General features: G+C 43.5%; 2 protein-coding genes across 6 annotated transcripts in view; one reads left to right on the plus strand and one right to left on the minus strand.

Moving 5' to 3' along the window:
* The window catches only part of NLRP13 (NLR family pyrin domain containing 13), a 109,453-nt gene extending 99,086 nt beyond the window's left edge, over positions 1-10,367 (plus strand). For 2 of the 5 annotated variants that reach the window (XM_058706254.1, XM_058706256.1), the window contains 2 exons: positions 1,913-2,083; positions 3,094-4,191. In XM_058706254.1, coding sequence (XP_058562237.1) covers positions 1,913-2,083; positions 3,094-3,217 — 295 coding nt within the window. In that variant the 3' untranslated portion in view covers positions 3,218-4,191. Of the gene's footprint in view, positions 1-1,912; positions 2,084-3,093; positions 4,193-5,357; positions 5,447-8,552; positions 8,670-9,894 lie in introns of those variants that run through there. The other 3 variants (XR_009255610.1, XM_058706255.1, XM_058706257.1) reach the window with 3 other exon arrangements.
* NLRP4 (NLR family pyrin domain containing 4) overlaps positions 8,487-13,064 on the minus strand; it is a 36,143-nt gene continuing 31,565 nt past the window's right edge. Inside the window, 3 exon segments of the mRNA XM_058706258.1 lie at positions 8,487-8,666; positions 11,461-11,631; positions 12,519-12,689. Coding sequence (XP_058562241.1) covers positions 8,573-8,666; positions 11,461-11,631; positions 12,519-12,689 — 436 coding nt within the window. The 3' untranslated portion in view covers positions 8,487-8,572.

Below are 13,064 nucleotides of genomic sequence, written 5' to 3' on the forward strand. Positions count from 1 at the left end.
CCAGAGTCTTTTCTGTCTGAGAGGAAGTCTGATTTTAACTATAAGACGATGTGTTTGTTTAGCAAACTAAGATGGTTTAGACTCCAGGAATAAAAGTTTGGGTTAAGTGTGGCTTACATGTTAGCTATTTTTCACATAGGCAGTGATTCTACTCACTCTCAAAAAATGTTAAGAGATTCTACAGTATTTCTTTCTCTGTGGAGACCACCCCCCCATGTGTGTTTAATGGATGCACCTTGAGGGCATTATGCCCATAAGTAAGTCACCAGTTGCTGCTTCTTAGTACATCCTTATCCTCCAAGGAGTATCTTCAGGTGCACAATTCTTTATCCTTCAGGTGAAGGAGAAGCCCTGGGATTTATGCAAGTAATTCAGGGTCCTCTTTGTGCCTTAAAAAAGAATGATGGTCTGGTTTTAAGCCCTCACTCTCTAGCTGCTTCTCCCTGGATGCAGAAATGAGTAAAATGTTTGCAACAGCTCTCCTGTTGTCTTTAATGACGAACGCCTGCCTGATACTCAGTTCACTTCCATCTGGTTTCATTCTCCAAAGTAGTAGCCTTAAAGCAGGCACCTGCATGACTAATTTGTGCTCACAAGGTCCCATCTTTACCATCAAACCAGGGTTTCTCAACCTCAGCACTGTGGACACCTTGGGGTGAGTAATCCTTTGCTGTGGGTGGTCCTTCATTCTGTATGATGCTGAGCAGCATCTCTGGCTCCCACCCACCAGATGAAATAGCACCTCCCTGCTCTGCAGACTTTGTCCCGTCTCCCCTGTGGGGGAGGGGGGAATCACCTTTCATTGAGAAACACTGACCTAGATGACCATGGAAATGTTAAAGGTTCACAATCAAGGTCAACAATATACAGTATAAGGTACCGGTAAAAGCCCTGCAGGTGGCGCTAGACTGGAGACAGGGTGCACTTGTGTGATCTTGGCGTGGGTCTTTCTCCTGTCATTCTCTTCCTATCCACCAAGTAGTACCTTTATCTTGAAGCATTCTCTGGATCTTACCCAACCCCTTCCACCCTAAGAAAACCTATCCTTTCTCTCCACTCTTCATGCATCGCAACTTTTTTTTGGAAGGCATTTTTTAAACTTAAGTTCAAGTTAGTCAACATACAGTGTAGTGTTGGCTTCAGGAGTAGAACCCAGTGATTCACCTCAAAATTTTCATGTATGGACACCTGCCACATATCTTTATAGACTTGGTGGAAATTTCCACTCTGTTAAACTGAGGTAACACTTTGTCACTTTCGTCTTTGAACATATGGTTGGCCAGCTACTAGGCATACAGATTTTTGTTTTGTTGAATTTAGGAACAAGATGAAAGTGTAGTGAAGAGGTTGTAATCTTTTTTTTTTTTTTTTAATTTTTTTTTTTCAACGTTTTTTATTTATTTTTGGGACAGAGAGAGACAGAGCATGAACGGGGGAGGGGCAGAGAGAGAGGGAGACACAGAATCGGAAACAGGCTCCAGGCTCTGAGCCATCGGCCCAGAGCCCGACGCGGGGCTCGAACTCACGGACCGCGAGATCGTGACCTGGCTGAAGTCGGACGCTTAACCGACTATGCCACCCAGGCGCCCCTAGAGGTTGTAATCTTATTTTAGTCCTTTCAAGGATCTTCCAAACTCACATCTACTTTTTACAAACATGGTTTCTTTCACAGTTGGGCAGACTAACGTTCTGTTGGCTCATCTGGCAAATGGAGTTTAAGACATTGGCCACCTCTTTATAGGATTGGTATATGAGTAAATGAGTTATGTGTAAGCATTTGGAGAAGTGTCTGGTGTGTGGCAGGCTCTTCACTGCTTAACCACAGACTTTTTCCTAGATGTGTATCATTTCTGTTTCTAACTTCTCAATCCTAGTGGACCATCTTTCACACTTCCTTCTCACCCACTCCTAGGTTGGAGAAATGCAATCTGACACCTGCTTGCTGCCAGTATCTCTCCTCTGTTCTCAGAAGCAGTAAAAGCCTGTTTAACCTGAACCTTTTGGGGAATGACTTGGAGCCCAGAGGAGTCAGCACACTGTGGAAGGCCTTGAAAAAATCAACCTGCAAACTACAGAAGCTTGGGTAATCCCCACCACCTTTAATGCTGGGAGGCACCTGATGAGGGGGGATGGATGGGCCGATGTTTTATAGCAAGCATCAGATTCACCCTGCATTGGATTTCCTGGAGCAGTGCTGGCCAGCAGAGCCTTTAGTAATGACGGAAACAGTCTATATCTACTGCCCGACAGAATAGCCAGTAGCAGCATGTGGTAACTGGGCACTTGAAATGTGGTTAATGCAACCAAGGAGCTGAATTACTGAAATGGCCACATGTGGATAGTGGCAAGCATGCTGGGCAGCACCGTCCTGCAGACATTTGTGTAGTTGAGGAGTCCCCTCACTTTTTGGATTTTTGTACCTACTCAATAATTCAACAACATTTCACTCAATGATACCTTTTTTTAATGCTGACTATGGGCCAAGCATGCCATAGCAGATAGCAGTAAATAAATGGTCATGAGCCTTGCCGTCATGGGTCTGCATTCTCCTCAGGGAGAGGACAAATCTGAAATGTATAAAAGCAGTGTTGTCACGAATGCTGGGAAGGAAACCTGGGATTGTGGTAGAAAAACAAGGGTGATCAGAGTGGTACCAGAAGGCATGTCAGAGGTGGTGATGTTGATGCTGAATCCCAAGGAGGCTGGAAGGAGGAATCCACATATCAGGAGGCGAACATGGACAGTGACAAAGGACCAAGAGTGTTTGAAGGAAGCTGGAGTAGCATGTTCAAAGGCTGAGGTTAGACTACCAAGCTCTGTATTGCCCTTTCCAGGCAGTGAAATAAGAGTGTTTAATTAGAACACTCTCTACCTTATTCAGTATTCTGGACATGAGGTCAGAAAGGTAAGCAGAATTTTCTTTTCCCCTGGAGAAAGACCTTAAACTAGGCACGTTTTTGCAGAAACCTTCTCAGATACCAAAGAATCTTGCCTACTTGAGGAAGTTGTTCAAAATCTACACATTCAGGACTTTACATTACCAACTTCACATCTAAGTAATGCATTATTAAAAACATTCTCTCTTTCTTGCAGGCTTGAAAAAGAGTTGTACAACATAGTGAAGGGGGAGCTCGAGGAATTGCAGGAGAGGGGGTCCTTTCTGAGAGTCAAGTGTAAGTGGGATTTCAATGACCTTGAGGACAAATGGTGGTGGTGATCCAATGGCTACACTATGGGATGTTCTTGGAGTAGAATCACCAGGAGATTTATCAGGTGTTGCTGCTCTTGAGGACAAATGAGCAGTTACCTCCAGAGTGCTTTCCCGCAATTTGTTGTAAGCACCATATTTAAATACCCAATCTCCAGAATCCTAATCTAATACTACATTTGGCCCCAAGAGCCTACATTGGCTTTGCCTTAACTTTCCTTTTGTCTTTCTTGGTGTAATGTCTTTAACTCTCACATGTTAAGAGAATTCAATAAAGCAAAGGATATAAAGAAAATACCTTGAGAAAGCCTAAAGCCTCATTTCCTATGGATCGAGAGATGGGATAGATGTGACTGTAATTCCGCAGTTATTATACTGTGGATAAACCAGCCAGATGGAGATGAAGAATCATTCCTACAATGCAGATAGACCCAATTTTGGCTTTTGCGTGTACCTTTGAATGATCCATGGCTGTGTTATGTCTAAAATGTATTTTACTCACCTGAAAATGCTGGGGAACATGGATCCTACCCAAGGATGTAATGTGAAATTGATGTTGTACATGGGAAATACATATGAAGATAGGATCTGATCACAATTTTATCTCCTTTGCCCTATTATTTAATAGGCAAAAGCTATCAGAAGTAGTCTGAGGGAATAGTGGGACATTCATTGCATTTTGCATTTCGTAGCTTATAAAACCCATCATAGTGTGTCTAAATCCACATCAGAGCCCTGTAGGTAGGGACATCCCTACTTGACTGATTTTTGAAAACAAAGATTATGAGGGTAAATAAATGTTCTACAACAAATTACAGAAATAGTAAGTCAAATAATGGAACTTAGAATCCGAGTCTTCTATTTTAAGAGCCAACATGCCTTATGAGACCCAGTGGGGTCTTGGAGTAAGTCCATGATCCTTCTATCCATCATGTTCCCTCACCATTAAATATAAGGGAAACCCAGAGTCCTTGAAATAAATCCTTCCTTCTCTTTCTTGTGCATTTTGGTCATTCATCATAGATAAAAGCTGGGATAGTGGGGGGGGGGGAGGTTTATGAACTAAGAAAATCTTGTCAAGAAAGAGAGATTTTAAAATCAAAGGTTTAGATACACCTCAGTCTCCATGTCTTTAGTTACTGTAGGTTAAAATAGCATTGTGTTAGTTCTGATAATCTGACAAACTGTTAACCCCAAATCCAAGAGGATCCCAAAATTTCTTCATTGTGTCTTTGGAAACAAAACATGGGCATATTCTTCTGTGAACATTAGATCTACAAATTCTCTATCAATATTTTCATAATATTTTAGGATTTATTCTAGAATTTCTGGATGTGCCATGGAATTATTTCAATTACAGCAAAGGTTCTTCACCTTTGGGTCTTCTAACAATGTTGTTTTATTTCAAAGCCACGTAACGCCAAAGTGGCTTTCTAGGGAAATCAAGGATAGGTCTACCCCCATCCCCAGAAGGGAAATGGGATGGGACTGAATGGATTTGGATGAGGTGACAGCTGAGCTACTTCCCCAGGCTCACTGCAGTTTAGGAAGCCCACCACCCAACAAACACTGATTAGCTTGTGACCAATTGTACTCTAACTTCAAGTCCATGATTATGTGGAAGACCACCTACCCCCCCCCCCCCGCCTCCTTTTTCACACCTGATACTTGGCCATCTTAAAAGTGTGGGTAGATGTGGCCAGGACTATGGTATGCCCAAGGGGGAGGGTTAGGCAGGGGTAGTGTAGAGTTATCTAGAAGAAGCAGAGAGAATCCCTCTTGTGATGTAATGGAGGGGATGTAGTTGAATAAAGGATCCCCTGCATTGAATCTGGCAAGACAAACAGGTTCTATGGAATGGAAACATTCACAGTGGCTTTTGATGATAAAACCACTGCTTCTCAGCTAATGATTTTATACCCTTTAAGCCAATTTTCTCATTACAACTTGGGTCTGATAGCATCAATCTCAGGTTTTGCAAAAATTACACAGAATGATGTGTGAAATGGTCAGTTGTGATAAGCACTTGTAAATGATGCTCTTAGGTTAATAATCTCCTTCAATCCTATCATCTCAAGGTCCTCTCTTGCTAACTAGATGCTTCATGGCTCAGTTTTTTTGTCTTATTTTTTTATCACCTCTGTTGCAGAAACCCTGGCAGGATGCCTTCCCTCTTCTCCACAGATGAGAGATGAAGTGACTTTCTCAGTCTCTTTCTCTTGTGATTTTTATTGTATGGTAAGATGGGCATAACAAAAATTCACTGCTTAGCCATTTTATTTTTTTATTTTAAAAAAAATTTGTTTTAACATTTATTTTTGAGACAGGGAGAGATAGCATGAACGGGGGAGGGTCAGAGAGAGAGGGAGACACATAGAATGTGAAACAGGCTCCAGGCTCTGAGCTGTCAGCCCAGAGCCTGATGCGGGGCTTGAACTCATGGACTGCGAGATCATGACCTGAGCCGAAGTCGGATGCTTAACCGACTGAGCCACCCAGACACCCCACTTAGCCATTTTAAAGTGAACAGTTCATTGACATTAAGTAGCTTCACACTGTTGTGTAACCATCACCACCATCCATCCCTGGAACTTTATGTCCCCAAACTGAAACTCTGTCCCCATTAAACACGAATTCCCCATTTCTCCCTCCCTCAGCCCCTGGCAACCACTATTCTTTATGTCTCTATGAATTTGACCACCCGAGGAACCTCGAAAAACTGGGATCATACAGTATTTCTTTTTGTTGGCTGACTTACCTCACTTAGCATAATGCCCTCAAGGTTCATCCATGTTGCAGTAGGTGTCAGAACTTCCTTGCTCTTTAGGAATCCTATTTCACTATGGGTATGGACCACATTGTGTTCATTCCTTTGTCAACAGACATTTGAGTTGCTGACTTTACAAAATCTAACTCCTAAGTTGATGGCAGGGGAGTCCAGAAGTGAAATACTTGTATCCTTAAGCTTTCCTTCCAGTTACCACCCCCTCTCTTCAGTTGGAGGTCCTCAGTTGGAAGAGGGGAAAAGAAGAGAGTCTTGAAAGCCATAAGGTTCAGCAGGAAGAGGAGGATGGGAGTAGAGTTTGGGGAAGGATGGGAGATGCAATGAGTCATGCAGGGAAATGAGATGAGCAAGGACAGAGAGATGACCCAAAACTTGGAAGGAGGCAGAAGAGAATGACTTCGGTATCGTTTTGGGGACCCTGCTGGGCTTGCAGCTTTGGTTGATGGAGTGACTTTACAACCCTGCAGAGGCTGACTTGTGGTGTCTTCTCTGGTGTTTCTGTACTCGTTAATGTTTTGCTTCGACTTTGACAATTTATTCCACTGAACAAGCACGACTCAAGAGACCGAATCACAAAGCATTCTTTTTGCCTGACTGTTGAAATTTACTCTCAGATGTGAACTCTTCTCCTGTACCTGGTTAAATACTTGTCCTGGGCCATTTCTTTTTCTTTTTTTAATCATTTAATAGTCTCAATGGCGATAACTTAACAACCTAGTCCCATGCCACAAAATTCAATTTAAACTTTAGGCTCTCCTGAACCATGATATGGAAGCCCTGTGTCCCAAGAATGGATGCACTCAGAAAGGTGGAAGGCAAGGGAGCAGGGAACATAGTTACTTGATTGACACAGTGACAGATTCAGCATCTGACTACCGAAGCTGGGTCTTTAAAGCCAGCATTCTTGGAATCAGCAGAACCTTCCCATCAATGGAGAAATACCCATTGGACCATCTACTGGTGAAGACAGATCCATGCTTAGCTCATCTGGTGGCTTATTCCTCCCTGAACCCCTACACATCCCATGAGACCAGTAGCTTATGTTGCTTATATTTGTTATATTGGTTTCACACATTATCTACTGTGTAAAATGCCTTACCGTCCTTGGATTGAGCTCTTTTCTTCATCCACAATCTACCTACCTCCCTTGTTATAATTATCATCCTTCTCTTGGTGTCTTATAACCATACGCACTACATGCACATCTCTAGGTGGCTGCCTTAAATATTCCTGTACAAGAGGAGATTTTTAAGGTCATAGGTTGTAGTGATACATGATGTCAAATATTAGGATTTTAGGTGGTTTCTATCAATAGATCATTCAAATGACATACATACACACAAGACAATTCTATCCCGCTAAAGAAACCACTTTTAGATATATAGAGACCTATGGTTTACAAACCTATATCTCAACCTTTTGGCATGTGTGTACATACGTATACATGCATACGCCTTTTTAAACCTGACACAGAAGGCATTGTATATATGCACTCCATTGTGTTTATATGGTGTTAATCTATCCGTGTTGAACTATACACACATTTCTGTGTATACGTATATATCATGAGTGATCTGTTTTCAGTCTATCCACGTTAGTTTACACACACCTATCAATATGGATAGCCTAACAATGAAAAAACAATGCATTTGGAGTGGGATCTTCATGTAATTTAAAAAATCAAGGCTATTTTGTTAATGGATGCATTTGCATATATGGAAGTATAGAAAGGGTATGGTACTTAGTTTCCTGCCAGATTGCCTGTGGGGTGTTGGAAGAAGGGAATGAGACAGGTTGGTGGTCAAAAGGATCTTCACTTTTAGCCGTACATGTAGGTGGAAGGCTATGGATGACTTATAGCACTTTTCTGGGTGCCTGGGGGGTACAGTCTGTTAAACATCGAACTCTTCATTTCAGCTCAGGTCATGATCTCCTGGTTCATGGGTTCGAGCTCCACATCAGGCTCTGTGTTGACAGCACAGAGCCTGCTTGAGATTCTCTCTCTCCCCCTCTTTCTGCCCCTTCCCTGTTCATTCCTGAGTGCATGCTCTCTCCCTGAAACATTTAATAAAATAGTACTTTTCAAATCCCATCATGAGGCAAGAGAAGAGAAAGAGCCTGAGTTGGGACACCAGCAGCACAAGCAGAAAAGGGGGACCAGGTTATACCTCAGGTCCAATGCTCACAGTACGGGCAGCACCTGTCCAAGCCATGTAGGGAAAAGACTACAATTTCTACAACCCGCATACTTGCTCTGGGCATGCACTGGGAACACAATCTTTTTGGAGATTTGACAAACTGTTTTAAGATCTAAGATTTTATTGAGTGTCTAAAATGTCCTTGTGAGACAGGATAAGAACTTGACCTTGACAGCCTTTCAGGGCTTGCCCAAGGCCACAAAGCAAATAAAAACCATATACACACTCAGTATATGAAGTATCCAAAGTGGGGGGAGGGGGAGGCCATGCAGAAAGATCAGGGTTTACATCTGTGTCTGGAACTGTAATTCTTGGGGACAGAGTAGGCATGAGTAAGGGCTCCAATAACTTTTCTTTGTAGGTCACTTGGGTCAGGAGGAGTCACCAGTCACCTATAACTGTCAAGGAGGGATTTTCTTCTTCTGCAACTGTCAGAAGTCTCTGGGTTTCCTCATCAAATTCAGTTTTTTGTAGCCTGGTAAGATATAAAAAGGAATCTGTTGAATTGCTACCTCTTTTGTTTCTTCTCTGCAGCTCTTCTCTAACATTTCTTCCCTGGTCAAGCCTAGGAGAACCTGGTGATGCCTCCCTCCCCACCCCCATGGGACAGACATACCTGTCAGGCAGTGGTGCACTGATAAATGTTTAACACCTGGCTCTTGGCAGGGGGCAGGGGCCTGGAGGGGTTGGGGGGGGGGAGAAAAGCCCTGATTTATAGCACTGCACGTTTCTGAGGTGTAAATTCTCCTACCATGGCCAATACCAATTTTTTTTCCAATTTTTTAATATTTGTTTTTGAGAGACAGAGGGTGAGTGGGGGAGGAGCAGAGAGAGGGAAACACAGAATCTGAAGCAGGCTCCAGGCTCTGAGCCATCAGCACAGAACCCAATGCGGGGCTTGAACTCATGAACCGTGAGATCACAACCTGAGCTGAAGTCGGACGCCTAACTGACTGAGCCACCCAGGTTCTCCTATCATGGCCAATTTAAAGCTGCCAACTTGATGTCGCTAAACACAAGAGTAGGAAAAACTGTACACACAGGGTTATCACCATCTGGTGGCAGCGGTCTCCAGCACATCGCTGGACAGAACAGATGTCCTATCTGATAGAAAGCCCTGACTCCACCTGAACATTGGGGTTTGAAGATGGGAATTCAGGAAGCTAAGGAGCAAGACCAACTACTTTTATTGTTAAAAAGATAAAACAGTACTAGCTTCCGTTATCTGAGTGCCTGGTCCTAGCCTTCTGCTGAGGGCTTTAGGTGCAGCTTTCATTAAAATTTCTCAACCGTGGGAGATAGCATTATTGACCCGATTTGTGATGAAGACAGGCAAAGCAAATTGGCTCAAGGTCACACAGCCATCGAGTGGTAGAGTCAGGATACAGATGCCAGTACTGTGGCCCTGGAGCCCCTGCACTTAACATGAGGCAGTCCATTGTGGCTCTGAACTAAATGGGAGGGTTAAGGATCACTGTGTGTGTGTTCCTCTGTGGGTACAAATATCTGTGGTGTCTGCTGGTATCTGTTGGCAACCGTCCTGAGCACCTTCACCTCCCTGTTGGAGTGAAGGACATTCTTTCAGGCATCTGTTCGTCTTGACACACAGATCTGTGGGACTGTCCACGGTTGGGGAGGGTGCACGGGATATGGAAACTCACTTATGTGTTTCCAGCATTTTTATTACATCTGTATTTTCACAGTACCTGTGTCAAATCATTTCCCTCGTCTGGCAGAGAACAATCAGGAGAAATGCCTTGCCTGGGGCTACAAGACTCAGCATGGAAAAGCTGGCATAACATGATTTGGAAAAACTATGGAAAATCCAAGTCTTCCCACTGCCTCAAGCACCACCCTTGGAACCTCTCACAAAAGGTAAGAGGAGGATGAACTTTCCAGATGGCAGGCACCTGAAGTTTCTAGACATAGGTTTACAAGGATGGACTTTGAGGAAATGGACTCATAGCTTCACAAGTTGGAAAAGACATTAATGGTCTTAGTGTTGGAGTTATACCAGTTTTAACCCAACATCTCCTAGTCCTTTCTAGAAATGAGTGACCATGTAAATACCTATGATTGCCCTGGATTTCAGATACGTTTGAAGAGAGTAGGAGAAATAAATGAGAAAGCGATGCTTAAGGTTCATTATATTGTAACCTAATAGAACAGTCTTTGATAAAATAACCTAATACATACATTTTGTATTATATGTATAATTATAGTTTTATAAATATAATTATATGAATAATATATATTACATGTGTATAATTTAAATATTTAAATCTATAATTATAAATGTGTGGGTGCCTGGGTGGCTCCGTCAGTTAAGCATCCGACTTTAGCTCAGGTCATGATCTCATGGTTTGTGGGTTTGAGCCCCATGTCAGCCTCTGTGGTGACAGTTCAGAGCCTGAAGCCTGCTTCCGATTCTGTGTCTCCCTCTCTCTTTGCCCCTCCCCTGCTCACACTGTTTTTCTCTCTCTCAAAAACAAATATACATTAAAAAATGAAAATACATAATTATATACATGTATAATTATACATATAAATTATAACTATGAAATCTAATATGAAATAATACACAACTATCTACTTAAATTTTAATATAAGTCTATAACATAACATGTAGAAGTCTACTTTATACTTTAATTTTATAGCTATAAATATGTTTATGTCTATACAAATATACAAATTATATGTTTTACATTAGATTTTAGTTATAATTTATAAATGTATATTATGTAAGTCATAGGGGTCTATATAAGTATAAATGTAAGTCTGATATATCAATAATTATAAATGTAAAATTTTTATATAAGCTTTAATTTTTTTTAATGTCTGTTTATTTTTGAGAGAGTGTGTGTGAGCAGGGGAGGGGCAGAGAGAGGGAGACACAGAATCCAAAGCAGGCTCCAGGCTCTGAGCTGTCAGCACAGAGCCTGATGTGGGGCTCGAACCCATGAACTGTGAAATCATGACCTGAGCCAAAGTTGGATGCTCAACTGACTGAGACACTCAGGTGCCTGATAGATAAGCTTTAATATAGCAAGCTATAGTTTATAATTGTACTGGAACAATAGCAAGTGCCCCTGTTCATAGGGTATCACCACCCACCAGGTACTGTGCTGAGTTGACGTATCTTTCACTCCCACAATCCCAAGGCAAGGAGCACCATTTGCATTTTGACTGTGGCAGCACCACACCTCGGGTTCCAGTGAATCCCCCCTCACCCGGGTGTGTCCTCACCAGGAGAGCAAACCCCAGCTCACCCTAGAATCTGCAGGGTGCACACTGGGTGTCTCAGGGCTTCACATAGCACTGCCACTCCCATGTGGTCCAGGGCGTTTCCTTGCAGGTTCAGACTCTGCAGGGTTTTACTGCTGGTGAGGGCACTAGAGAGGTCCTCACAGCAGGCACTTGTTAACTTGCATGTAGCCAGCCTGCAACCAAGCACACAGGGTGAGAGGTGGTTCATCCAAGTGAGTGGGATGGGAGTGTCACACTTAGCCAAGGTCACCCCTAGCCTCTGAGTACAGTGTGTGACATCTGGTCCCTGACTGGGGGGAGATCATAGAGGGCCACACTGTGTGTTCCTCTTTGATCCCATGCCTGTACAGGGCTTGTGTCTTGGCAGCTCCTTCCAGTCATGGAAGGACCTGTTTCCCTACCCCTGAAAGAGGCTGGCCTCCTGCATGGTGTTGGCTCGTAGGACCCCATGGAAGCAAGGTTACGGGAGTTCTGAGCCACCACGTTGTACATTTCTTGCTGTCTAGAACCCGAGATGCTGATTGTGTCCCTCCAAAAACTCACGTTGAAGTCCCAACCCTCAGAACCCCCAAATGTGGCTACAGTTGGAGACAGAGTCTCCACAGAGGCCAAGAGGTCCAAATGAAGTTATTAGTTCCTCCTAATCCACTATGCCTAGTGTCCTTAAAAGATGACAAAATTAGGACCACACACAAGGAGAAGACAGCTGTCTACAAGCCAGGGAGAAAGACCTTAGGAGAAACCAGCCCTGCCCAATCCTGGATCTGGGACTTCTGGTCTCCAGATCCATGAGGTGACACATCTCTGTGAAGTGGCCTAGTCCATGGGGCTGTGTTATGGCAGCCCCAGCACACTGTCAAAATGATTGAGAGGACCACCTACATGAGCCAGTCCCCAGGGAACCTTGGACCCCTGAGCCATCACCAGTGCTCCTTACTTTACGTCTCTAAGTTAGGAGTCATTACTCCAGGACAGCTCATGACTCCGTGTCCCCGTCTGGTTTCCACTTTCCTCCACCTTCCACCCACCGAGACCCAGCCTTGACATTGGGGTCACCCACCCAAGAATCTCTAAGTGACAGCTGGGATGTGCTAGACCTTGACACAGCAGCTTCACACCAGCATCTTCTATGTCATTGTAGCTGATTTGTAGACTTGCCAAGTTCTGATTGCCAGTGAGGACTGAGGCGAGGTCTCGACAGCCATCAGCGGTGATGGAACATTTCACCAAACTGCAAGAGAACAGTGCTGATGTCACTCTTAAGGGTTACTGCCTCCACACTTGAGATCAGAAAAAAGATACCAAAGCATTACATGTTCATCCATGCACAATGGGCGTAATGCAGCAGCTCTGCTAAGGCGGTGTCCACTCCCTGCCCCCCCCCCACTGCCCCCATGATGTACTTGTCCTCAGGCAATATCTGAACACACGTGGATGGGTCTTTTGGGGCTCCCTATGCTGGTTGTTCATACCTCTGGATTCTGCTAGGCTTTTAATTTCTAAGACCTTATAACAAGTTATCTTTTTAAAGGTTTAATGTTTATTTTTGAGAGAGAGAGACACACACAAAGCACAAGCAGGGCAGGGGCAGAGAGAGAAGGCGACA

This window comes from Neofelis nebulosa, chromosome 17 (genome assembly GCF_028018385.1).
Source record: "Neofelis nebulosa isolate mNeoNeb1 chromosome 17, mNeoNeb1.pri, whole genome shotgun sequence".
In the NCBI taxonomy this organism is placed as follows: domain Eukaryota; kingdom Metazoa; phylum Chordata; class Mammalia; order Carnivora; family Felidae; genus Neofelis; species Neofelis nebulosa.